The sequence below is a fragment of the Perissodus microlepis genome, chromosome 6, assembly GCF_051167445.1.
Source record: "Perissodus microlepis isolate ML-2025 ecotype Zambia chromosome 6, ASM5116744v1, whole genome shotgun sequence".
Taxonomy (NCBI): domain Eukaryota; kingdom Metazoa; phylum Chordata; class Actinopteri; order Cichliformes; family Cichlidae; genus Perissodus; species Perissodus microlepis.
In genome coordinates, this window is record NC_140466.1 from 10,985,519 (window position 1) to 11,011,653 (window position 26,135).

Sequence of the window (26,135 nt, forward strand, 5' to 3'; positions counted from 1 at the left end):
AATAACGTGAATGGCTTTAGCAGCTGCATTGACTGAGTGAGCCATAATCAACAACAGGGCAGATCTGAGCAATGCAAACAAGACAGGTATGAATCAGATACTGCTATCAAAGGCAGTGATCAGGGTGATCTCTAATCACTGCAAATAAAATAAAGCATAAAACATATTCGGGGTTGAATTTGCTGGAGCAAAGTGAGAGTAAGTCATTAGAAGTTGTACCAGCTGTGCTGATGTTATGGATTTTTTGTTGTGTCAGACAACCAGCTGTTTGATGGCTTGGTTTAGATTTGTCTGGAATAAATCAGAGCTAATCGCAAAGATATATGAGATTTGTGTAAATTTTATGGAAATTCCTCGACAAGTGGATTCTCCGGGTATTAAAAGCTTCATCTGAAATCTTCGTCACACTGAGGGTGTATGCTAAATTTCACTGTGGTTATTTCTAATTCATCACTGTAGCTGCCTGTGTTTCTGTAACTCAAAATTATTTTGCATTTGAATTTAAAAAGCTTGTTCACATAAGGTTAACCAGGTATGAAATACCACTTCATATGGTTGACTCGTCTGGTTAAGGTCAGGGTAAGAGGGAAGTTCAGTAGATGAAGTTTAGTCACTGTAGTATGCTGTGGTGCATTTATTTTTACCTTCATGACCATACTTGTGAATATTGTGGTTGTTGTCACAGAACAGGGGTTGTATTTGCAGTTAGTGAGACCTTATAAAAATGTGAGTAATGTCATGTCTTTACAAATACTCTGTCCTCATATAACATGCCAGATACTTGGATTTTTGTCCCTCCCAGGGGTCATATTAATAAAGACACTGTGAGGGTCAGCACTGATATAAACAACCCCAAATAGACTTTTTTTTTTTTTTGAAACATAACACCACACTGATCTGTAATTTACAATGAAGAGCAAAAGGGCAGTTTCAACATTTCTTGCATGGGTAGTGTTATAGAAGCCATGTTTACTGGAGAAGCAGATGGATAGTGATAAATTAAAGAACTGGACACAAGCCAAAAGACAGCTTAAACTGAATACAAGACCAAGAGTGGCAGGACAAACTAAACTGTCTGTGTTTTATACCTTTAATCTTTTACAAAGAAATAATCGTTAAATACTATTTATAATTTTTTTCCCATTTTTAACCATGTTCAGATGAATTACCTGGTCATGGCCTCAACAGTAAAATGACAAATGTTTCACTCGCTTGTGTGAAGTGAAAATGAATAATATATGAAAATAAACAAATACATGTCTTAGAAAGTGTTCACACAGTTTAAACATTGTTTTTATGTTGTTCACAGAACAAGCTATATCCAATCAACATCCAGTCAACATCCTGGGTAATCAAGAGTCTTGTTTGGGGCCTTCTATCAATCTTTTTTGAAAAAGTGTTGATCATGCATTTTTACATTCATAATTCCATCAATTTTGATAAGGTCGCCAACTAGGGATGCACTGATACCACTTTTTTGGAAACGAGTACGAGTACGAGTACTTGCATTTCAGTACTCGCCGATACCGAGTACTTAATAAAAACATGATTTAAATTTACAGGTAACAGCTTTAGTCCTATAATTTAACAAAAAAAAAAAAAAAAAAAAGGGACTGGTTTGGAATTAAGAACATTTATTTAAAATGAAAAGCATGTTGTATGCAACATATTACAGAATAAATAATTATGAAAAAAAAAATTTAAACAGTGACAGTGCAACTCAAGTATTTTTTTCAGTTTATTGTAAACTCTGCCGCTTTGGACAACACAAGGGGCATTAATAAACATCTTTGCCATTTAGTGCACAATATTTGAATAAACTAACAACATCCACCAACATAGAACTGTGGCAGTCAGTGCAACTGAGGTAGGTATTAACATCAAGTCTAAGATGACTCACTTAATGGAGAGAAAAAGTGAGTGGCAGGGTTTTTTTTTAAGAAAAGTAGCTTTTCTGCATTATCAGCAGTCAGACGGTTTCTGTTTTCATCTATAATGTGTGACACTGAGCTAAAAAGCCTTTCACTTTCCACACTGCTACATGGGGCTGAGAGGTATTTACGGGCTATTTTAGCCAAAGTGGGGAACCTGATTTTGTTGACACCCCAGTACTTCAGAGGACTGTCTTCACGAGGGCTTGGGGCCTCTCCGAGGTATGTGTCGAGCTCAATGGCAGCACCTGCTGCCAGCGGCTGTGCTGCCTGGGGCTGCTCCTTAGCGATTTCGTCAAATACAGTGTCCAGACTGCTGCTAGTGCTGGCCTGGGCCTTGAGGAACAGTTTAGCAGGAGGTTCTGCAGCTTCTGCCCGACTCCCCTCTGCCTCAGCTCTGGACATCATCTGCAGCTTCTGCTTCAGGTGCAGCTTGGCCTCTGGAGCAGTGTTGTTGGAGAAGAAGCGATCTTTATACCTGCACAAAATTCATAAATGTATTAATATGTGGAAAAATAGGACTGATTTTAGTTTCCCTTAAACCACTGTGACAAATGCCAGCCATTTGACTTTCTGGTAATAATAAGGGAAATGTATTTCGTATTATATATATTGCATACATTTGTATTTGTGTATTTTAGTTACAAATATATAATATTTCAGATGTAAAATAATCTTACATTTAGTACTGTAGCTATACTCATTGAATACCTATAGCACACAGACTTTACCTTTGGTCGAGTATGGTGGAGATGAAGTACAGTGGGTTGGTCTCGACGTCACTGAAGCGCTTCTTGACAGCTGCCAGTAAGGTTGCTTTCATTGTCTTGACGCCGTGGTCCTCGTCTGTTTCTCTGTTTAGAAGTCTCACTAGCACAGTCACAGCTGGGATGACATCAGAGGCTAGTGCGTCGTAGCTGCTCACTTTTTTAGATAGTTCCTCAAAGGGGGCGAGGATGGCAACAGTCGTCTCCATAAGAGCCCATTGGTGAGCGGTGAGATAGTCAGGGAGTTCCTGTTCGGACACATACACCCCCAGCACTCGCTTTTGCTCAATGAGGGACTGGAGCATGTAATACGTGCTGTTCCAGCGCGTCTGTACGTCCTGCTGCAGTCTCTTTATTGGCTGGTTGAGCTGTCCCTGAATGTCCTCGAGGCGGGAGTAGGCTAAGGCGGAATGTTTAAAATGCCCAACTATTTTCCGTCCCACTGCTATAGCATCAGCTATGCTCCTCTGTGCTAATAAGCGTGGGTAAATAAGCGTGGGTAAACTCTTTGTACTCGTTGTCGTGTTGGGATTTTAGGTGCTTGGTTAAATTACTTGTGTTAAATGCGCTACCTTTTGAGCCTCCTCTGGACAATTTCGCTGAGCACAATTTGCAGTCCGCCTTTGTTTTCGCGTCTTCGTTCACTTTGAAATAGTTCCACACGGCTGACTTGTCTCGCCTCGCCTTCTCCCAGCTCTGAGATGCAGCCGGGGCCTGGGGGCGGGCACTCGGCGCCTGTGATTAACCCCTTACATGCCGCTCAAACATAGACAGGTCTCAGACCGTGGTATCGGTCCTCGGTATCGGGGGACTTTTAACGAGTACGAGTACTTTAGAAAATGTGGTATCGAGGCCGATACCGGTGACTTTGTCCTCATTTTTTTTTTTAGAATCAACTAAAGAAATGGAAATAAAGTGTCTTTTTACAACAGGCTACTAACAAAGTGCTTAAAATGATGAGAATGGCACTTATCACTGGCAGTATTTTAAATCACAAATTAGCATTCGTATCTATATACTGTCCAGATGAGCCAGACAGAGACTTTTTTTTTTTTACCTATTTTGCCAACACACTGTTAGAACAAAATGACTGTTCCTTAGTGTTGGGAGATGACTTCAGTGCTGTTATTAACCCTGTTTTTGATAAATCTAATCCAGATGCAGCAACTAATCTCTCATCCACTCTGCTGAATGCACTCATAAGAGATCTCACCCTTATCAATCTCTGGCTTAACCAACCCTACTCTTCTTATCATGCTTTAGCTCCAGCTGAAAGATTTCTTAGATATCAACACCAATGTAGACATTGCCCCACAGGTCTTATGGGAGACTACAAAATGTTTTATTCATGGTTTTTGCATCTCATTCTCCTCTGTGCTGGCAAAATCAAAAGTTGTTCAGGTCTCTAATTTAGAAAATCAAATAGAATTATTACAGAATTTACAAAAAAAAAGTTAGATTACCAGTCTACACTCCTAGCATCACAGAAAGATGAATACAATGCAATAACCTTATCTAAAGCAGATTTCATCTTCCATAGAACCAGACAGAAGCACTATTTTGAATCAGTGTCCTTGTCATCTGTTGGTACTTATGCTTAAAGAATGTGAAACAAGGACACCCATCCCAGTAATAAAAGCTCCAGATGGTAAAATTGCAACAAACCCCCAAGCAATACCACTACCACTTTTATATTGCTTTTTGAAAATCTGTATAAATCAGAGATCAATTTCAAGGAGTCTATTTGTAAGAGTTTTGACAGTTTGGAACTACCCCAAATCTCACAAGCAGCTCAGGACGGGTTGGAGGCCCCATTAACTCTGGATGAGCTGCATAGAGCGCTGAAAGGTCTAAATAAAAGGCTAAATCTTGGATTAGATGGCTTTGGGATATGATAGGCTCACTTATGCTTGACTCTTAATTTTGCAATCCAGAATGTCTCTTTCCAGAGAGATGAGAAAATAGCACTTATTACTCTTCTCTTAAAAAAGGTAAAGGATCCTCTAAGTGATCTAGTTTCAGACCAATATCCCTACTCACAACTGATCTCAAAGTATTAGTGATGTGTCGGTCGTGAACGAAATGGCTCTTAGAGCCGGATCTTTGACGTGAACAATGCGGGCCGTGGGGTTTTTTGTTTTCTTTCTCTCGCCCTCTCTCTCGCACTTTTTTCCGCTTCACTCCGCACGCGAGCCTTGTGCTTTGTGCCGGGAAGAAGGGGGAGGGGCAGTAGTTACACTCGCAGTAGTGCAGGAACAGAGAGAGAGAGAGAGAAAGAGAGCCAGGAACAACAACGTCACATTAGAAAGGTATAGTAATCATCCACAACTATTTTCAGTTGCAGATGATAAAGGATTCAGAAAGTTTATTCATGCAGGTCCATATGACAGAGAATGTGCATCTTCTTTTTGTTTTCATATTTTAATTTATATTTAATTGTGTTGTAGTTTGCAGGAAAAAGCTGAAAATTTAAATAGTTAAAAGTTGAAATGTGAATAGTTGGTTTTTGTATTATATGATTTATTACATTTTATGTGGAGTGAATAAATAAAAGTATATTTACGGTGGCCCCTAGAGACAAAGCACGTACAAACTCCGAAGCACATAAAAACTCAAAACACGTACAAAACACAGCAGAAGTGCTCCAGGATGCTAGGGGCAGTGTTGAGCTTTTGTTACCTAGTGGCTACACAAGCCAGCAAGTACCAACGACCGGATTTGGTGTGTGGTAGTAACAGGTAAATGAACTTTTTTTTTTTTAATTATTTGATATTATATATATGAGTGCTTGTGTATAAATACACAAACAATACACATATGCTTTCAATTGTGTAATTTAAGTGATCTAGGAAGCTCTGTTTGGGAAGTTCAGTTAATGCTAGAAATGTGTTTTGGAATTTGTACGTGTTTTGTCTCTAGGGGCCACCGTATATATTTATGTATAAACATATATGAATAAAACCACTTTTTTTTACATTAGTAATTCCTTTTGTGCATAATTTTATATTGTTGTTAATAATTAATTAATTAAAGCAACAAAACAAGTGGGAGAGCCAGTTGGGAGCCGAAAGAGCCGGTTTTCTAAAAAGAGCCGGAAATCCCATCACTACAAAGTATGTGCCAAGTCTCTCGCAATGCGCTTGGAAAGAGTTATTCACGTTTTAGTTAATGCAGACAAGACAGGATTTATCCGAGGGAGGCTCGCATCTGATAACATAAGAAGGCTGTTGCATATCATAGATGCCACAGATGGCTATCATAATCCATGTGCAGTATTCTTACATGATGTGGAGAAAGCCTTTGACAGGCTAGAGTGGGAATATACATGGACAGTATTAAAACACTTTGGGTTTAAGCAGAAGGTTGTTGCAATGATTAAGACAGACCACTCACCCTTTGCAAGTGTACTAACAGGGGACCTTATTTCTCCCTTGTTTACATTCAGTGTTGTTACATCCCCACAAATGAGATCTAGGGGAAAGTGTGGGGAGCGGTAACAAACAGGACCGGAAAAGAATGAAAACGAAACCAAACAAAGGTGTTTAGCATATATTAAGGTTTTATTACAAATACTCTTAACACAAAGAGACAGCAACACCACTTTATCAATAAGACTAAATAAGAAAAAGGTAACAACAGCAAGAAAACAACTAATAAACAACAAAGTAAAGTGCACTTCCGAGGGCCCACAGGCCCACCCTTCCCTAGCAGCAGCAAGCTCTACTGCTGTTGAGGCCCACACTACTCACTTGGCACAGTTACTGTCTCCACTGCTCCCAACACTCCACACCACAGGCAGGACAATCACACAATAAGACCTTTCAATCACCTAGAAAGCAATGTAGAGACACAGGACAACCACCCTGCACCACACAGTTCTTCCCAAGTAACCTCAGAGAGGTAATTGCTGACTGAGTTCAGGTGCCAAACGAGGAAAATGAGCAGCAGCTAGGGCAGAGTAAAAGAAAGACAGAGGGGAGGAGCAAGAGAGGAGGAGGCGGAGAGAGAGGAACAGCACACCCACACACTCCCACAGCCTCACAGGATGTAACAACAAGGCAGGGTTGCCCACTTTCCCCTCTCTTGTTCTGCCTCTCTCTCTCTCTCTCTCTCTCTCTCTCTCTCTCTCGAGCCCTTAGCACAAGTCATTAGACAGTCCATATCATATCTCTGTACGCAGATGACATTATTTTGTTTTAGAAAACTTTGAGACATCCATCCATCCATTGATTAGATAATTTACCATTTTGGTTCTCTCTCGGGCTACAAAATAAACCGGACAAATCTGCCTTGATGCCTTTGGACGATGAAGGTACCAAAGCTTCTTTGCCTGGGTGCATTCAGATTAAAAGCACTTTTACTTATTTGGCCAGTACAATTCATAACAACATACAAAAGATAAACAGGCACAATTTGATTACCATGCAAAAAAGGTGGTTTGGCAGTTCCAAAAACTTTACTTTTTGCTAAAGCATATCGTTGGGGCTGGATCAGGTGACCCTAAATCCTCCTTTAGTTATGCTGCAAAAGTTGTAGGCTGCCGGGGGATTCCCATGATGCATTGAGTATCTCTTTTTCAGTCACCTTTCTCACTCACTGTGTGACTTCTCTGCACTGAATCATACTTGCTATTCATCTCTGGCTCTCTTCCACAGCATGTCTTTTATCCTGTCTTGCTTCTCTCACTCCAACTGGTCACAGCAGATAGCTGCTCATCCCTGAGCCTGGTTCTGCCGGAGGTTTCTTCCTGTTAAAATTGAGTTTTTCCTTCTACTGTCCTTAAAGTGCTAGCTCATAGGGGATCATGATTGTTGGGTTTTTCTCTGTATTTATTATTGTAGAGTCTACTTTACAATGTAAAGTGCCTTGAGGTGACTATTGTTGTGATTTGCCACTGTATAAATAAAATTGAATTGAATTCTCTACCAACCCCTGACCCCTGACTGTAATTTATTTTCATAAAATGCTCTATGTTCACCACTTTTAAATAACCGAATAAGGAGTTTGTGTAGTGATTTAATTGCCACATTGCTTTTGCATGCATCATATGACTGATGTCATCATATGAGGGGTGTGGTCATTGGCTCTTCTGCAGGGGAGGGGTGGTACAGCTTGCTCAAGGGGCAGTGCCAGGACGGCCGATGGAGCAGGTGATAGTTGTACTAATGAGGTATATCTCACCTTTTTTAGCGATGTGTGTGTGTGTGAGGGGAGTCAGCTCTAGAAACGTTGGTGCTGAACCAAGAAAAAACATTTTTGGTGTGCTGAATAAAGTATCTGTGAGAAAGACACCTGAATATCTTGTGGGGGGCTGGATATTCACAATGACCCTTATTAAAACATATTTTACATTTTCTTTTTTCTTTTTTTTTGTATACAGAACAGGGGAAAAAACAATGGTCAATGGTAACTTTATTGTCCCCAGTGGGAAATTGATTTGCAGTCTGTTTATACAGACACACAAAAACAAACAAACAAAAAAATAAACCACGCACATCCTCACCACCTTGTGGGGCAGCTGCAGAGCTGAAAAAAAATAATGCACAGAAAAGAAATAGCTTTTTGCGTTCCGCAGAACTCCAGATATCTACCTCTAGCAGATCTTTTAATTTTAGTTCTGCAGTCTGCAAACTGTTAATTCTTTTCTATGTTTTATTTTATATTTTAAAATTAAAAAATTTAAATCATACCTTATGAAAAGTGAATTTTATATATTTTTTTTACATGTGCAGCTTACTGCACAGTTGTTGATCGACATCAACAGATGCCGATATAAGAAGTATAAAGTAAGATGTATTCAGTATGTTTTTGTAGGTTTGTGGTGAATCTAAATTTCTGTTCCTGCTTTGGTTTGGTTTGTCAAGTCACCAGAATGATACTCATGCAACTGAAACTAAATGTAGGCAAATACTGGAGTCATCATTATTTCACGTCTTCCTGTTTTTGCTTTTTGTAAAGGAGACGTTGTAGGTGTCAGGCAACAATGTGAGAAGTTTATTGAAAATGAAATCAATAGTAAATATATTTGGGGAAATTAAATATTATTAAATATATGAGGGCCGTTACCACATTTGTACTGAAAATTCAAATTTAAATCGAGTTCTTCCCTCCCAATATTACAAATATGAGTGGCAAAATTAAATGACCCTCTGGGATTACCAGTTAATTTGAAAGCAGAAATAGAATCAGGTGTTTTCAACTGAAAAACTTTTGATTTTTTTTTAAAGACCAATTAAAGCAAAGTCTGAAACAGCATTGGATTTTCTTCTGGTCAAAACAACCATAGCACAAATACCCAAGAGGTTAAGACAGCAATGTAGTGGGAGTATAACCAGTCTTTAATCAGTTGCATGTTATTGTAAATGCTGTTACTGCTGAGTCCGGCTCCTCCTCTGTGTCTGGATCTAGTTTCAAATCAGATTTCCTTGATGACCACATTTTGCTGCTTCCTCCTTGCCCTGCTGTGTCTGTGCCCCTCACTGGCTGGCACTGTGTGATTCCTCTGCCTCTTTTTAAAACCAGCTGGACTGAACGGGTGTAATTCATATTGTTACTTGCATAGATGTCGACGGGAAGTAAACCAGTTTTCAAAATTAAAGTACGGTCTTTGATTAAAATGAGTAAAATCCTGTTTGGAGAAGGGAAACACTGTAGCTAAGCTTTTAAACAGGGAGGTTTCAGAACTTTAAAATGTATTCACTATCAAACTCATCTACAGATGTAGATGACTTGTCCACAAATCTAACGCTACGTGCTAAAAGAAAAAATATAAACAACTATGGCATAAAACTGTGCTGCTGTCAACGAGTAACTGTCAGTTAACTGAGACCGTCATCAAGTTTGTGTAGGTGTCAGTTCTTTGAAGCAGCTCCTTCCTTTCTTTGCTTTCACAAGTCAGGTCAATTCACGGGAGAGGAGTGCAGCTGTGACACATCTGCGGAGGCGTGTTTTCCCCCCACTCATCACAAACAAACGCTTCTCTGCACATCGTGACTGCTCTGTGCGCTTATAGTAGGCTCGCACCTTGTATTCTTTCGCAATCATTTGTATGTGACAGTGATTTCATTTACTTGGTAAATATTTTCGATTAGTTTACGGTTTTATCGCGATTGTGACTTACAATATAATTCAGTTCATGTGCACAACCTCGTACAGTGGTGGAGCAAACTGAAAGAGTTTGACCAGTCGTAAATACCTGAAAGGACCACCAAGATAAGAACCACAGAGCTGGCAGTTTATCAGCCAAAATGAAGACCATCTATATCATCTGTCTTTTTTGCTGTAAGTGGCTTAGAAAAATTATATTAATGTAATTAATTAACGTATTAATGTTTTCTAACATTTGTTTAACTCCGCGATGCACTATATCTTGCCAATTTTAGCAGCTACATTGGCAGATGGAATCAAGTTGATGAAGATAGAAGGATTTCAGGGCAGAAATGTCTCCTTCCAGTGCTCACACAAACTTGCATGGGCGTATGATAAATACTTTTGCAAAGATCCATGTAGGAGCGAGAAAGACAGGCTGGCTACTGTAAAATCTGGTGGAAGAGCAGAGTCCGGGAGGATAACTCTGGTGGATTCTGGAGATGGATCCTTCACTGTGACCTTGAGTCATCTCCAGCTGTCAGACTCACATCAGAAATATTGGTGTGGAGTGGACAGGCCTGGTTTTGACACATACACTCAGATACAGCTTACAGTAAAGAAAGGTATGTCATCATTTTATTTCTTCTGAGTTTATTTTATCAGTACGCTTAATTTGAATTATGCATCTGCATTCTTACTTCAAAAGATAAGGAAAAAAAATACTCCACGTTTCTTATAGTTCTTTATTTCAGAAAAAATAACTGCATATAAAAGCATAGCTTGTGAATTAAAATGCATTTTATAATCCAGTTTATAATCTGGTGGTTCCAAGTAATTTCCCCTCGTGGCTTGATTGGATCTTCTTGTTAAAAGATTCAAAAGATTTATTTCCCCTTTTTTTCTTCTCACGTGGTTTTATTGTATTTTTGGAGGCTCAGTGAAGAAAAACATCCAGTTTATAACATATTAGAAACATCAGAGCATTAAAACAATCAAATAGGTTTATTTTAACTTTTGTTTTTCTCGTTCTAAGTCATCTCTCGGTAAGCTATATTAATACAAAGTTGTTAAAACTAGCTTCTGGACACCTGGAGTGAATACATCTGTAAAATGCATCAATTCCTTTTTGCATCAGTATATTAAAAATTCCACTTATATATCCATGACATAAAACTTATTTTGCAGAAAACATCCCTAGATATATATAAAAAATAAAGGTATCTAAAAACAGTAATCTTATTGCGGAATTAAATTTTGAATGAAAAACTTTTACTTTTAGAATATATATATTGTATATTGATTAGTTAATAATAGTACTGTAATTTGCCACTTTCTCTTATACAGCTGTTGAAACTGAGACACCTGATGTTCCTACCACATGGACATATCAGAATACCAACACAACACAGTTAACAACTGGAACAGACACCATTAAGCCTACAAAACCTTCAATGGGTATAAAAACAATGTATTATAAATTATTGATTTACAGTCCTTACAAATATAAATTCTGGATACATTTTACATAAAGAAGTAATATTGAGTCCTGTTTTGCAGAATCATTCTCCACTAAAGAACAACCTAAAATCAGCACAGGTGAGTTTCCACTTGAGGATGTGATTGGTGTATAAGTTACTGATGAATAAGATGATTCTATAATCTTGTTTTCATCAGGCACCGTTGTGTATGCTGCAGTCGGGGGCGTTGCTATGACCTGTCTCCTGATGCTGACAGTATGCTTCAGGAAGTACAGAAAAACCTCAAAACCTCAACTACAAGTTTGCTTCAACAAGACAGATCTCAGCAGTGCGCATCAACAAGAGGTATGAGATGGAAAATTGGAGATCACACTATCAGGAGGTTCATTCACAGCCCTCCTAGAGATCAGTGATTGCCTTAGACAGCAAATTAAATAAAGTAGAAAATGATTGGGGTTTTTTTCATGCATCAAATGTAAGTATGTGACGAGGGGTTTTCCAAAAGTCATTTCTCATTTTTTTATATTGTGGAATTTTTCAATGGGGATGTGTTAAAACCACAGTGTTACAGTAGTGTTGTGCTAAAGGAATGGTTTGACATTTTAAGTAAAATGCTTCTTCCCCTTACAATTGAAAAGTCAAAAGTCATATTGTGTATAGCTCTGGTGATAAATCTGGGTCAACTAAAAAGGTATTCTTGCAAAGTAACAGATACTGGCACTGGAAGTCACTCCTGTTTCAGAAGCACACACTCACTGACACCATTAGATGCAAAGATAAGTTCTACTGTCTTCCTGTTAAAAGTAGCAAGATAAAAATACTAACCTTCAAGCAACATGACGGTTAACTAAGCACAATTAAGAAAGTGAGAAGGGGGAGAGATAGCTAGTCTGGCTATGTCTGGTGATCTGGTACACAGAGAAACTGAATTCTGCCTTCAAGTGTCTCAGAAGTACACTGACTAACATTTTGCATTTCTGTTTAATTTGTAGTGAATTACATTTGAAGAAGAGCACAGAGGCCTTTTTGAGTAGAAGCCTCATACACTACCAGTCAAAAGTTTGGACACACCTTCTCATTTAATGATTTTTCTGTATTTTTACTACTTTCTACATTGTAGATACATACTGAAGACATCAAATATATGAAGCAAAAGTTATGGATATTTGCAGAAAAGAAAAAATATAAATAACTCAAAAAATGTCTTATATTTTAGATTCCTGAAAGTAGCCAGCCTTTGCTTTGTAACAGCTCTGCACACCCTTCTCTCAGTGAGCTTCATGATGTAGTCACCTTTGCCTTCTTAATGGCATTGGGACCATCAGTTGTGTTGTGCAGAAGTCAGGTTGGTGCACAGCTGACAGCCCTATTTAAAAACTGTTAGAATTCATATTATGGCAAGAATCAATCAGCTAAGTAAAGAGAAATGACAGTCCCTAACCCATCATTATTTTAAGAACTGAAGGTCAGTCAGTCCAGAAAATTGCAAAAAAAAATAAGGGCTAACTGGCTCAAATGAGGACTGCCCCAGGAAAGAAAGACAAAGAATCACATCTGCTGCTTAGGATAAATTGATCTGAGTCACCAGCCTCAAAAATTGCAATTTAACCACACCTCAGATTGGAGCCCAGATAAATGTTCCAGTAGCAGATATTCCTCTACATCAACTGTTCAGAGGAGACTGTGCGAATCCGACCTTTATGGTCAAATAGCTGCTAAGAAACCACTACTAAGGAAAAGCAACAAGCAGAAGAGACTTGCTTGGGCCAAGAAACACAAGGAATAAACATTGGACCAGTGGAAATCTGTATTTTGGTCTTATGAGTCCAAATGTGAGATCTTTGCTTCCACCCACCGTGCAGAAAAGGTGAACTGATGGTCTCTACATGCATGGTTCCCACCGTGAAGCACAGAGGAGGTGGCGTGATGGTGTGCGGGTGCTTTGCTGGTGACACTGTTGGGGATTTATTCAAAATTGAAGACACACTGAACCAATATGAGTACCACAACATCGTGCAGCAACATGCTATCCCATCTGGTTTGCGTTTAGTTGGACTGTCACGTGTAATTCAACAGGACAAGGACGCCAAACACGCCTCCAGGCTGTGAAGGGCTATTTGACCAAGAAGTATTGCGACAACTAACAACAAGTCTTTCACATCACTGTGGAGGAAATTCAGTCACTTTAGGAAAGCTTTTTAAGCCTGATCGCCTGTTTAAGGTCATACAAAAGCATCTTTAAGTCTGGTCTTTGATTGGACCTAGTCTTTGACTCCCAACACCCTCTGGAACACAAACTCTCAAAACATGTGGTTATCCAGACTGGGCTTTCATCAAATCAGCAAAGATGCACAGAAAAAAAGGTCAGACACCAACTAGGGAGAATCAGAAGGACAAACAGAATAATATTGCCATTTTTCTGCATAATCCATCATACAAAATGTAATCAAATGGAAAAGTCTCTTTTTAAAACTTGTTTTATTAGTTTTAATCTTTTAACTTTATGCATCAAGCAAAAACTTAATTATATGCACCATTCTCTGACTGGAAGAAATTTGTTTAACATTTAAACCTATTTTCTGCACATTCCAGCACATAAAATAAAATATTTTTTTTGTGTTTACACTCAGTCTTTCAAATAGATGCAAGTAAAACACAGCAGAAAATAAATAAAGTCAAAGACTAGCGGTCCTGTTGCTCTATTTTCACCTGTAAAGCAGGAGTGGGGTAGGCGGAGGTTTGCCCTGGTGCAGGTGTGCCGCAGCGGTCAGTTGAAGAATCCACGAGTTTCTCTGTGAATTTCCCATTAGCCTACTTTTCCTTGGCAGACAGGCTCTATTTAAGTGTTTTCTTTATCAAACAGGTCTGGATGTTAGCAATTCTAGGTGTGTGTAGTGAAATTGAACTCAGCTTTTCAAAAACAGGTTAATTAATTACTTGATGATTTAACAAGAGGATGCATTTACTTTTTCACAAAGGGCCAGAAAGATTTGGATTACTTATTTTTCCTTAATAAACATTTTTTTAATGCATTTTGTATTTACTCCAGTTCTCTTTAAATAATAAACAAAAATGTATTTGATGCTCTGAAACATTTAAGTGTAAGAAATATGCAAAAAACTGAGAAATCAGGAATAGGGGAAATACATTTTGATGGCACCGTGCATGCCTCTATCCTTACTGTAGAAAGATTTATAAATTTTTGTCTAATTCACATAGTAATTACTCAGCTAATAAGTAATGTTATTCAATGACATGTGAGTAAAATAAAATAAAACAAATATTTTGAACATATAAGAAAATTCTGATTTATTTATGTTTGTTTTTTTTATTTTTGTCTGTTTTCAAGGGAGCAGAGCATCTTCAGAAGTTACCTGGGCGTTCCTCTATTCACACACACCATCAAAGACTGGATCCACCAGCAACTGAACCAACAGAAACGACATCTAGCGTACACCTTCATATCTATGAGAACATATCCGTGTCCAAACTTGCTGCAGCTTCAGAACATCCACCCACAGAGCATCAAAATGACCACGATAATAACTCTGGGATCTACATAAATCCTTTGCCAGATGTAATATCTGAAAGAACAGGTGTTAGCAAGTGTAGGAAACACAGAGATAAACCTTTGACATGCAAAAATACAACGAGCGGTACTAATAGTGCATCTCCTTGTGTCGCCAGAGCCCCCTGTGAATCCACCGAAGAGAACCACAGAACACTTTGGTTTGGTTTAGATTTATCAGGAGTAAATCAGAGTTGATCTCAAAGATAGAATGTATATATTTTTCTGACAGTTATAAGCAAAACCTATTTCCATCATTATAAGCTTTTACACTAAATGGTGCTGTTAAGTGTTTTGATTACACATGTGGTTTAATATGTGTGTCTTAATCAAATTTACCTTACACTGGAGAAAAAAATGTGTGTGAACTACCATTTGACACTGTTAATATTGCTAGGTAAGATCAGGGGAAGTGCTGGACTACATCCCTAGTGAATGAATACATTTAGCAGCTAGACTGCGTATTTGCCTTTGGTGTGAGTTTGTAGTAAAAGTGATTTGTACTTTTTCACTTAGTTAGTTGTAGTAATGATGTAGTTCTGCATTTGTGATACATGTAGTGTATTTTGAGGTTGATGCTTATCTGGAAGTATGTTGTGGGAGGGTAGTTTCAGTAGCTCCCTTTAAAAAAAAAAAAAATAGAGGTCACCATAGGAAACGCATGTATTCCGATTACTCCTAGTGGTCATAAGAATAAAGACACGTTGGCAGTGAGGGCTGATATAAATAACCAAATATGAACTTCCTGTTCCTTACTACAAAAAAAAATCATATTTTTGTAATATAATGTCACACTGATGCCTAGCTCTCAATAAAGCAAAAAAAAAAAAGCTGTTTCAAGATGGCGTAATTTATTTGTCAAAAACACAGTCGCTTCTTGACATTACATCTAACATAAAAACAAAGACAAAATTAATAATTTCCAACTGGAAATAAGCCATGAAACAGTTTCAAAAAGATGCAGAGAGAAACAAACAAAAACATTGAACCCGCTAAGCTCTTTGTTTAATGCTTTCTATAAATAATAGTTTCATGTACTTTGTCTAATATTAAAAAACGAAATCTTCTACTTAAATGTCTGCTTGGCAAACCTAGTTGTCCAACCAAGTCTTGTTAATCATGCCTGTTAACATGCAAATACCCCTAATTAATAAGAATACTTAATAAATGCTATATTGTTTTGTTTTGGTTTTTTTTGGGGGGGGGGGGGTTGACTTGGGAGTAACGGGCTCTATGGAAAATTTTTCCAAGAACCTACCAAATTTTAGTCCAACATTAGTTTCTTTTACCATCTCTATGAAAAATATAAAGTCTCTATACCTGCTTAATGCTGAAGAAAGTTCAACAGTCACTAAACGTGCTGAATAACTGGTGCACAGTTGGTTTATTATAAAAAATGAAACCGCTTCCTGCAGTGGTTGAATGTTATGGGTGTACAGTTTTTTACATGAAAGAGGAAGAGTTTCAAAGCCATGAACATGAAAGCACCTGACTGAACACAGGGAGACAATCATTAGTCCAGGTTGTTACCTTCTTCAGTGGCTGAGGGGAGAACCTGACTCTGGCCTGAAGGTAAATTAGAAGTAATGGGAACCATCTTTGACTCATGGAGAATAACTACAGCTGTCACTATTACTATACTACACATCCAAGGTGAGTTTTATATTATTTAGATTTAAAACCTAGTACTAGTCTGCTTATTACAAAAATAATTAAAATGTGTAACTAACACCAATGTTTTATGACAGCAGTAATCGGCACCAAAACCACAGTTTTTTCTGGTGTGGAAGGTGAGAGTTTTGTCTTCAGATGTGAATATCCAAATGGCCTGACGGAGAATTTGAAGTACCTGTGCCGTATTGATGAATGCTCCAGTTACTTGATAATGACAGACAAACATAACCGGTGGGAGACCAAAGGACGCTTCTCCATGTACGACAACACCACTGGAAGCTTCTTCATTGTCAAGGTGGATAAACTGAGGTTAAATGACAGTGGGACGTATCAGTGTGGAGTGGATGTCAGCCTCCAACCTGATTATCACAGCGCCATAAAACTGAATGTTTCCCAAGGTATAGTATAAATATTTACACCACAGTTCTCAGCTGGCTGGCTAAATATGGTCTCCAGTTATGCATATTTCAACTACTCAGAGGAGACTGGTTTCTGGTTAGTGGGAATTGTCCCATAGGACAACCTCAACTGAGATGAAATAAGTAAGTTAGATAAGTTAACTAAGGTTAAAAAATAGAAGGTATATGTGCTGTCCAGCAAGGTGATGAATTCACAGGAATAAAATATTATAGTTCTTATGAATTCTGTTTGTGACCCCAAAAATAATAGGCCATAAATGACATTCATGAGAAATCAGTCGTACTAATTTTTCCCCTTCTATGTTCTGCTTTCATGAGGTTTCTGTTTCTGTAAAGATGTACAGTGGAGTCGAAAAGTTGGACTTACTTTTTATTTTAACTTTATCTTTTAAAATATTTCTATGTAAATGTGAAAATATCTTGAAAAGCTTTAAAGTACACACTTATAAATTAATTTTGTATAATTAACTGACCAAAAGCAAATTTGTGTTATTGATTGTGTTATTGCTTTGTTACAAAAGGTCAGATTCAGTTATCTCCTTTTCATGTAAACGACATTCAAGCAATATTCAAGTGTATTTAAGGACCTTTTTTCCCCCGTTTAAGCATTAGTGTAGTTTAACGTTCATAGTTTCATAAGTGAAACTCAGAACATAAGGGACTTTCTCGTCAATTGACTGGAGGTTTCTTCTGAGGAAGTAAACAAGACTAAATCATTTGGGTAACATACCAGTATTTCACAGACATGATCGGAAAGGAAGCCATGTCTGCTGCTGAAAGTTTGAGACTTCTGGCCTGAGCAGCCTAAATAGATGGAAGCACTTATGAAGATAAAAAAGGAAAAGAGCGATGCAGCAGCATATCAGACCAACAGCGAAACAGGGTGGTTAGAAGCTATTTTGGGCTTGAACACGTGCACAGAATCAATTTCACTCTTAGCAAGAAGAAGTGGTACTTCAGTCTCATGAAAACTTTTCCACCCAGTAGTTTACATGCTTGCAAAGAAAAAGTCACGCTGCAATAACATATTTAGCATTTTGAAAAAGAACATTTTTAAAAATTGAATAAGAATTCAATTAGAATTTTCCATGCATTTTCCAAGGGTTGGAGGGCCAGAGACTAAATCCCAGCCACTATAGGGTGGCCTTAAGTACACCCTGAACAGACAACCACTCACACTATGGGGCAATTTAAAATCACAAATTAACCAAACCTCATTAGTTGCATGTCTTTGGACTGTGGGAGGAAGTCGGGGTACCTCTGTGCATACTTTCATTTTATTTGCTCATTTATAAATTCCTCTTTTTGTATTTTCATTTTCCTGTAAAAGTAATACCAGCCAATAGTGAAGACACAATAGAGAGTAAGTGATGCGTTTGTGTGCGCGTGTATTTTCATCTGCTTTATTAGCACTGAGATTTGTATTTGTGTAAATGTTCCAGCATATGAACCTCAGCTGTTGTTCCACCTGCCGCTGGTCCTGACTGCTGTTATGTGCGTGGCAGCACTCATGTTTGTGTGTCTGTTCACATTATGTCTTCTACTGATTCTGAAACACAGAAGATCAATCCCACCGCAGAATAAAGAGGTTTGTCCACCACAGACACTTTTAGATAAGCAACAGCAAAGTGGTTCAACACTGTACATTTGCAGTTTCTCATTATTAGTCAGTAACATTTATGAAATGTGAAACATTCATGAAACCTAAAGTTATATCGCAATAACAGGTCAAAATGTGAAGAGGATGTCAGTGATGAGTCATAAAGGTAGAACATAACATGTCATAAGCTTATTCTGAAAAACACACCTTCAGAAAGGAAATAATAGTAAAATCACTGCATGGAGTTGACAGGCTCACAAAATACCTTTACCTGGCAAATGTTTTCTGATAACTATTTTCCTAAAGCTAATGTAAGCTGTGTGTTAGCAGAGATACCTACAAAAACAATAACATTGCTGACAAGTTTCTGCTGTTTTAAAAGTTTGACCAACATAGCAAAAAGTATACAGTAATCTAAAGTTCACTTGTCCCCTTAACATCTAGTTTGATAGTTGAGACTTATACAGCACCAGTCTGATTCCCCCCCCCCGAAAATGAATAAATACATTTTTAGCAATAAACTGCAATATAAGACAAATTAAAACTCATATATGCATTTTTTTTCACATTGGATTGAATTATTTCATGGTTCAGGCTTTAAAGTGTTATCATGTTTATCTTATGAGTGGCAAAATTATTCCCACAAACAGTGTGAGTGAGTGTCACGATCACACATGCATTGTGTCTTAATGCTCATGCCCACTTCTCTGGCCTGATAAAAGGTCTGGATTTTTAGTTCGGAAGCTTTAAAAGTTTCGTTTTTTGTTACAATATGTCCCACCATCTCCACTACTTCTTTGGACATTTTTTCAGATTAGTGGTAGCCGAAGGAATTGACATGGAGGTATGTTCAGAAAATACACTGGAGAATGATATGCTTGTTAGCCCTGTAGTGTAGTTGAAATCTGCGTGTAATTACTCGTGTGATGACTTCTTTAATTTTCCAAGTCTCTGCTTTGATTAAAAACTGGTAGTTTTTGAAGATGTATTTATTTCCAATGAACCCTTCCTCTAAGGCAGAGGTTCTCAAACTGTGGGCTGTGCCCCCACTGGGGCATAAACAGAAGTGGTGACTTTCCATAGAGTATAAAACCATTTTGATGCTTGTTCATTAAAAATTTTTTTTTTTTACCACTTATCTATTTTTTTTCAATAATGTATTTAAAATAAATAAATTAATTGAAAAGGACCAGAGTTGAGGATGAGGTTGATGACCAACAAACTGACTATCGTCCTCACTTTTCCCTTACTAAACATGTAGGAGAATCTTTGGCAGCTGTCACTTGAATGTAATGTTTGGTTTGTCTGCTCTGGCCTACTGAATCTTTTTTTAAAGAAGGCTCTGTAGAAAAGGCTCATCCTAAGCTAACAAAAATACAATCATAAATAGTTACTGGTGATGAATCAAAATCTATATACTCCATGTATGCCTATAGATACACAATAGTGTTGTAATGTGTAATTTGACTGCAGAAAATGCCACATTGTTTACTCAGCACAAAGAAAACAAGATCTCACTCTAAGTGTTCTTCTGGTATCTTGCAGATAACGTCTGACTATGAGACTATGATGCCAGGTCTAAAAGCCGAGCCTCAATGTTGCTGCAGCTGTTCGGCCCCAAACTGCGGTGATCCTTCATCTTTGCCATTACCACCACCACCACCTGACCTCTGCTCTAGCTTCCTACCAAAGCATCGGGAGTCTGCTCTCTCATTCGGCGTTGGTGAATATGTTGATGTGGATGTACTAGGAAATATCTGCCAGTACCAACATCTGGATCTCAGCCAGTTAGAAGAGCATGTCTATCACAGTCTTCATGTACATAGTTGTCCTAAACATGAACCTATTAAAGAGGAGATGAACTGTTTAAATGTCAAAAGATAATTCTAGGCTAATCACACCTTAAGTCTTAGTAGTGTGGTTTCAATCAGCCTCTCACAAAAAGTACTAGTGATATAGAGTAGCTTGGTAAATCTGTAATTAATAATTCAACTAATGAAATGAAATGACCAATCCTGATCCAGATCCTGATTTAATATATTAGTTTTATCCTTTTACAGTGTTTGAATGACAGAAAGAGCTGAGTAACTCAAAACTTTTGGATCTTTATGCAATTTCTTTAAGTGTATATTTTTGTTTTGTTTAAATGGCAAAAAGAAAAAAAAGAAAAACAAAAAAATCCGAGTGGATGGTTTAAGCAGTGTCACTTTGCTCTACAATTTTTATAATATTTACCAAAATAAACAAACAGGTTTATATCTGAAGTTTTTCTTGTAGTTATTATTTACTGACCTATTACCTCTTGATTACTCATTGTGAGAAAAGCGCATGGGAGGGACATGCTGATGGTCATGGTTTTTGGCGAGAGAATTAGACAGAGGAAACTGATGAAAGACAGGAAGTGAAATGAAAAAGAGGAACCCGTGAAGAAAAGCAGACTTGGTATTCATTTAGAAAGACTCGCAAGGGCAAAGAATCAGGGTGATTAAAGTAAAGCCCAAGGACGGTAACAAAAAGAAACCTTACGTGAAGCATGGAGATGACTGTGATCTTTGTGATATTTCTTTTGGAAGGTAAGTTTACTGTCCTCTTTTAACTGATCATTTTACAAAAGCCTTTGCACATTTCATGGGAAATGCCTCATTTGCATATTTAAACACAAATTTTGCGTAACAAAAATAATTATCAAAGTAGGAATGAGCGATAGTGAGAAACACCATCAAGAAATTCAAAGAGAGCCACGCAGTACAGAATAATCCTGGCAGACACAGGAAAAGAAATCTTTCAAAGACTTCAAAAAGAAAAGAGATGTGTTTAAAGACCTGAAAACAACTGCCAAGAAATTAGTGAATAACTAAGTTGGGAACTGTAGTTTCAAAGAAGACAATCACTGCAAGGTTGCAGAACAAGGAATATCTTGATGCATGCTCAATCATCCAGGTAAGTAAATCCCCAAGAGTTGATTCTGTTCATCTGGACGTAGTGTTTTCAATGGGAGAAACATTTCATCACTCATACAAGTGACTTCTTCAGTCTCAGCTGACTGCAGGTTTCCCCAATCTTATAAACAGTGCATTTGCATAATGACTGAAACTAACACCACTGAAGGAACAATGGGCTGGGAGGTCAGTTCCTTGATGATCTCGGGATGATCTGGCTCTAGAGTTGGCAGTTTGTCTTGTAATCAGAAGGTTGCCGGTTCGAGCCCTGGCTCCAACAGTCTCGGTTGTTGTGTCCTTGGGCAAGACACTTCACCCGTTGCCTACTGGTGGTGGTCAGAGGGCCCGGTGGCGCCAGTGTCCAGCAGCCTCGCCTCTGTCAGTGCGCCCCAGGGCAGCTGTGGCTACAATGTAGCTTGCCATCACCAGTGTGAATGACTGAATGTAGTGTAAAGTGCTTTGTGGCCCTTAGGGATTAAGTAAAGTGCTATACAAATACAGGCCATTTATCATTTTACCATTTAATATGGAAATTCTCATGACCATTGATCAAAGATGACTGATCAAAGCTCATTGGTCAAAGGCCACTAATCAAAGACCCTCTCTCTGAATGAGTACCATTCGGAGAGAGTTGGGGAATGGCTACAATCACAGCATTGTAAGATGGCGAAAGATGTACCCTTTGCTATCCTACCCTGGAACACCATGAAGTCATTGGTTCACGTATGTGGATGACACCTGGGTGAAAATCAAATCTCAGGATGTACCACAATTCACAGATCACATTAACTTGGTGGACCAACACATCAAATTGACCAGGGAGGATATGAAAAGTAGCAGGTTAGCCTTCTTAGACTTTGAGATTTCCATCACTAACGGGGGATATCTAAAAGCTGATGTGTACCGTAAACCTACGCACAAGGATTAGTATTTAAGATTTGACTCTCATCATCCACTGGAGCATAAACTGGGTGTCATCAGGACGCTACAACATAGAGCGAATACCACCCCCACAGACACAGCGGCCAGGGAAGCAGAAAAACATCACATCAAGAAGGCCCTGAGTAAATGTGGTTCCCAGCTGGACATTTGTCAAAGCTGAGAAGGCACCTAAAGAAAGTCGATCCAAGAGAGAAGGACAACAGCTGAGATGCATTTTTTCTAAACACCGTGTCTCTGTGGCTTTTAAACCTTTTAAACCCCAAAACACGCTTCACCCAAGGATTGGGGTGGACAGAAACAGAGTAAAATAGTGTACGCTGTCAAGTGCCAGGAGGATTGCCAGGATTTATACATTGGGGAAACCAAACAACCTCTGGTGAAGCGGATGGCACAACACAGAATAGCTACCTTGTCAGGCCAGGACTCTGCAGTCTATTTACACCTACAGGCCAGTGGACACTCTTTCAAGGATGAGGATGTACACATCCTGGACAGGGAGGAACGCTGGTTTGAGCGCGGAGTCAAGGAGGCCATTTACGTGAAAAGGGAAAGACCATCTCTGAATCGAGGAGGGGGCCTAAGGGTACATCTTTCACCATCTTACAATGCTGTGATTGCAGCCATTCCCCAACTCTCTGTGAATGGTACTCATGGCCTTTGATCAGTGGGCTTTGATCAATGGTCATGAGAATTTGCATATTAATGATCAAGGAACTGACCTCCCAGCCCATTGTTCATTCAGTGGACTAGTTTCAGTCATTATGCAAATGTACTGTTTATAGGATTGGGGAAACCTGCAGTCAGCTCAGACTGAAGAAGTTACTTTGTTTAGTGATGAAACGTTTCTCCCACTGAAAATGCTGCGTCCAGATGAATCAACTTTTTGGGAGAAAAAGAAATACTAAAATTCTGCAAAAGACACATCTTCAAGACAGACTGGAGTATGCTACGGACACAAAGCCCTGACTTGAATCACATTGAAAGGCTGGGGGGTGACCAAAGTCCATAAGAAATATTAAGTCTGGAGGTTAAATCTGGAGGAATTTGAGAGATTTCCCAAAGAAAAATAGCTGGAATTGCTCAACATAAGACTTACTGAAAACTGCAAAAAAAAAAAAAGACTGCAGGCCTTTATCCAGCAAAATGAATAAACAACTGACTATTCACATCATAGTGGCTAATAGTTTTGATTTGATTAGTTTTTGGTTTGATTAAATAAGTTGGTTAATGAGTGCAAGGACCAAAAAAAAATGTAAGCATAGCATCTAGAATAAAACTATGTTGATGTTTGAAAAAACAAACAAACCCCAAAACCAAAAATAAGCTCCTTGCTTATTTTTGTATGTAAGCAAAATACTGAATATTAAACTCAGTGATAACAAATTTGCACATAATACTAAAAAAGTCTAATGATTAATGCAATGAAATATGAAAGTTTGTTTTAACTGTATTTGGTATTATAGACATGGACTCTGTGCTGCTGGGAAGTAAAAAGGATTATATATTATATCAAATGTAATGAATCATTTTTTTCCACACTTGGTTCTGTATAATGCGTAAGAAAGGGCATATTCATAATATGGTTATCTCAGAAACAGAAAGCTCTGTCTTTTAGCTAAGAAGAGCTGCCTACCAACTATTCTTATTTTGTTTTTCTGCAACAGCCAATTCAACGTATGCTGGCTGAAAGGCGGTAGTCCTAAAGAGAAGACAGCAAAAATGGCTTCAGATAGTGGATGAACTACAGATAATACAGAGTATAGTTCAAATATATACTTCTGATTATAAACCACAACATGATCTGACTGTTGGTGCTCTGTGTGTGTGCGCATGTGTTTTTTCTAGGATTATGGGAGACTAAAGCTATGTCAGTAACAGGAAACAAGGGCAGCTCTATCACAGTAACCTGCTCTCACTCCAACGCCTACTCCAACGTCAAATATTTCTGCAAAGGACAATGCACATATCAAGACATCCTCATAAGCAGCACTACCATTTCAAATGAAAAATACAAAATTGAAGATAAAGGAAATACATTCAGTGTCACTATCTCTGACCTGAAAGAAGATGACTCTGGAACTTACTGGTGTGGAATTGAACGAGTTGGTTTGGACACATATAATCAAGTAATCCTTACAGTTTTAGGTGAGTTGATTATATTCTGTACGTAAAGCTTTCATTATGTTATCTGTTCCGACTTTCAAGTTTCTTGTCATTGACAATAGTATTTCACAACAGGGTCTCAGATTGTGTTTTCTGCACCAGACAGTGAAAAAAAACTGAAACACTAGCTCAGCAGAGCTGAGGCAAAATTAACTTACTTCACTTCTTGTTATTTGTGCACAGCTAACCAAGATAAGGCAGCCTATACACATGCTTCTCTTTCTGGTAAGCAAATGGCTGTGTGTGTGTGTGTGTGTGTGTGTGTGTGTGTGTGTGTGTGTGTGTGTGTGTGTGTGTGTGTGTGTGTGTGTGTGTGTGTGTGTGTACATATATCTGATAAAGTCCAGTGTGATATATTGTTGCTGATTTATAAGACCTATAACGTTTTCAGAGACGGTGGTGTATACTGGAGTAACTCTCGGTGTGGTGGTGCTAGTGCTGGGCGTGGGACTTCTGATTTTCTTCAGACATCGAAACAGTAACATCAATGCATCATCTGGTATAAAAAATTAACAAACTTTTATTTGCGTAGCTTCAAAATACTAATTTAACAGCAGTTTCAAACACCACAGTTGTTGTCACTGGCTGATTAATTCAATAATGTGGAACTACATAACTAACTATTCTCAGGAAGTCAAAATTGAGTAAGGATGAGGGTAGTTTTGAAATCAGAGGAATGACTGATTGCTGGTTCGTCTTTACCTCTTTACAGGACAGTACTATGACCTGGTGTTCAGGTCCTGTCAAAAACAAGATGCCTGCAATGACAAGAATGCCTCTCCATCCAAGGAGGATCAAGAAACAGATGGTGGAACTAAGAGCGCCAATCAAGATACATCAGAGCCTCAGAAGGACTCAGGCAATCTCATCTACACAACTGTTACCTTCACAAATCAAACAGAGTCCAGCATGGTTGCACCCGACTGTGTAGCGTCTATAAAATCATCCTCTAAGCCAAAATCAACAGAAGAATCTACAATCTATAGCAACATCTCAACTCAATGCTGATGTTAGACAAAGTATTTCTACTGGAACATTTCACTTCTTGATTAACATGTATTTTCTTCTTGTGATTTAAATATTTTAAAAATCCAGCTTCAAGTCATTATTTAACTTCATATCAGGCATAATGTGTAATGTGAAAATTATATACATAGCAAACAATACATAGATTTTTTCAGACTCTGTTTTTCTATTGTATATGTGTTTTGTATACATGCTTATTTATATGAGACTGAAACTGAGAAAGTGATATGAGCAAAGAAAGAGGTCGTGGGTTCATTCGCATGTGTCTAACTTAGCTTTGTTTTGATTAAGGTCCCTAGAATAGGATCAAAGCCCTAATTTGAATTTTGACTTGGTGACCTGAAACCTGATGGATTGAAACCAAAGTTTAAAAAAAGACCATTCAGACTCAGACCATTTACCATTTGACTGTGCAGTGAGTGTTGAGCACTGAGCACAACACATCTCTTTTTCCAATGATTTAAAACAGGTTTATTGTGTCTAAAATCTTGTTTAAATAAAATCTCTGAAAATAAACAGTTCAAGTATTTCATAAACAA

At 38.2% G+C, this 26,135-nt stretch overlaps 4 protein-coding genes across 4 annotated transcripts; 3 read left to right on the top strand and 1 right to left on the bottom strand.

The window, feature by feature from the left end:
- Window positions 1-1,627: 1,627 nt before the first annotated feature.
- Window positions 1,628-3,552, bottom strand: LOC146385149 (zinc finger BED domain-containing protein 4-like). Its single transcript, XM_084930734.1, has 2 exons — window positions 2,663-3,552; window positions 1,628-2,409 (listed from the first exon to the last, which is right to left on the bottom strand). The coding sequence occupies exons 1-2, from the start codon at window positions 3,001-3,003 to the stop codon at window positions 1,887-1,889; spliced, it is 864 nt and encodes a 287-aa protein (XP_084786860.1). The 5' UTR covers window positions 3,004-3,552; the 3' UTR covers window positions 1,628-1,886.
- Window positions 3,553-9,709: 6,157 nt separating this feature from the next.
- Window positions 9,710-15,644, top strand: LOC146385150 (uncharacterized). The gene is made up of 6 exons (XM_084930735.1): window positions 9,710-9,979; window positions 10,081-10,410; window positions 11,132-11,242; window positions 11,345-11,383; window positions 11,462-11,610; window positions 14,615-15,644. The coding sequence occupies exons 1-6, from the start codon at window positions 9,946-9,948 to the stop codon at window positions 15,029-15,031; spliced, it is 1,080 nt and encodes a 359-aa protein (XP_084786861.1). The 5' UTR covers window positions 9,710-9,945; the 3' UTR covers window positions 15,032-15,644.
- A 692-nt stretch (window positions 15,645-16,336) lies between these two features.
- On the top strand, window positions 16,337-20,422 carry LOC146385151 (uncharacterized). The gene is made up of 4 exons (XM_084930737.1): window positions 16,337-16,486; window positions 16,585-16,905; window positions 18,369-18,514; window positions 20,072-20,422. The coding sequence occupies exons 1-4, from the start codon at window positions 16,420-16,422 to the stop codon at window positions 20,408-20,410; spliced, it is 873 nt and encodes a 290-aa protein (XP_084786863.1). The 5' UTR covers window positions 16,337-16,419; the 3' UTR covers window positions 20,411-20,422.
- Window positions 20,423-20,952: 530 nt separating this feature from the next.
- Window positions 20,953-26,135, top strand: LOC146385152 (uncharacterized). The gene is made up of 5 exons (XM_084930736.1): window positions 20,953-21,099; window positions 24,253-24,552; window positions 24,754-24,795; window positions 24,962-25,069; window positions 25,283-26,135. The coding sequence occupies exons 1-5, from the start codon at window positions 21,060-21,062 to the stop codon at window positions 25,576-25,578; spliced, it is 786 nt and encodes a 261-aa protein (XP_084786862.1). The 5' UTR covers window positions 20,953-21,059; the 3' UTR covers window positions 25,579-26,135.

Excerpts from the sequence above, each read along its gene's own strand:
- LOC146385149 (XM_084930734.1), bottom strand. The coding sequence starts at position 3,003 with ATGCTCCAGTCCCTCATTGAGCAAAAGCGAGTGCTGGGGGTGTATGTG. Across the intron at positions 2,410-2,662 it reads TCCACCATACTCGACCAAAG|GTATAAAGATCGCTTCTTCT; the intron begins GTAAAGTCTGTG and ends AATTTTGTGCAG.
- LOC146385150 (XM_084930735.1), top strand. The coding sequence starts at position 9,946 with ATGAAGACCATCTATATCATCTGTCTTTTTTGCT. Across the intron at positions 11,243-11,344 it reads GCCTACAAAACCTTCAATGG|AATCATTCTCCACTAAAGAA; the intron begins GTATAAAAACAA and ends CCTGTTTTGCAG. Across the intron at positions 11,384-11,461 it reads ACAACCTAAAATCAGCACAG|GCACCGTTGTGTATGCTGCA; the intron begins GTGAGTTTCCAC and ends TGTTTTCATCAG.
- LOC146385151 (XM_084930737.1), top strand. The coding sequence starts at position 16,420 with ATGGGAACCATCTTTGACTCATGGAGAATAACTACAGCTGTCACTATT. Across the intron at positions 16,487-16,584 it reads TACTATACTACACATCCAAG|TAATCGGCACCAAAACCACA; the intron begins GTGAGTTTTATA and ends TTATGACAGCAG. Across the intron at positions 16,906-18,368 it reads AAAACTGAATGTTTCCCAAG|CATATGAACCTCAGCTGTTG; the intron begins GTATAGTATAAA and ends TAAATGTTCCAG.
- LOC146385152 (XM_084930736.1), top strand. The coding sequence starts at position 21,060 with ATGGAGATGACTGTGATCTTTGTGATATTTCTTTTGGAAG. Across the intron at positions 24,553-24,753 it reads AGTAATCCTTACAGTTTTAG|CTAACCAAGATAAGGCAGCC; the intron begins GTGAGTTGATTA and ends ATTTGTGCACAG. Across the intron at positions 24,796-24,961 it reads TACACATGCTTCTCTTTCTG|AGACGGTGGTGTATACTGGA; the intron begins GTAAGCAAATGG and ends TAACGTTTTCAG.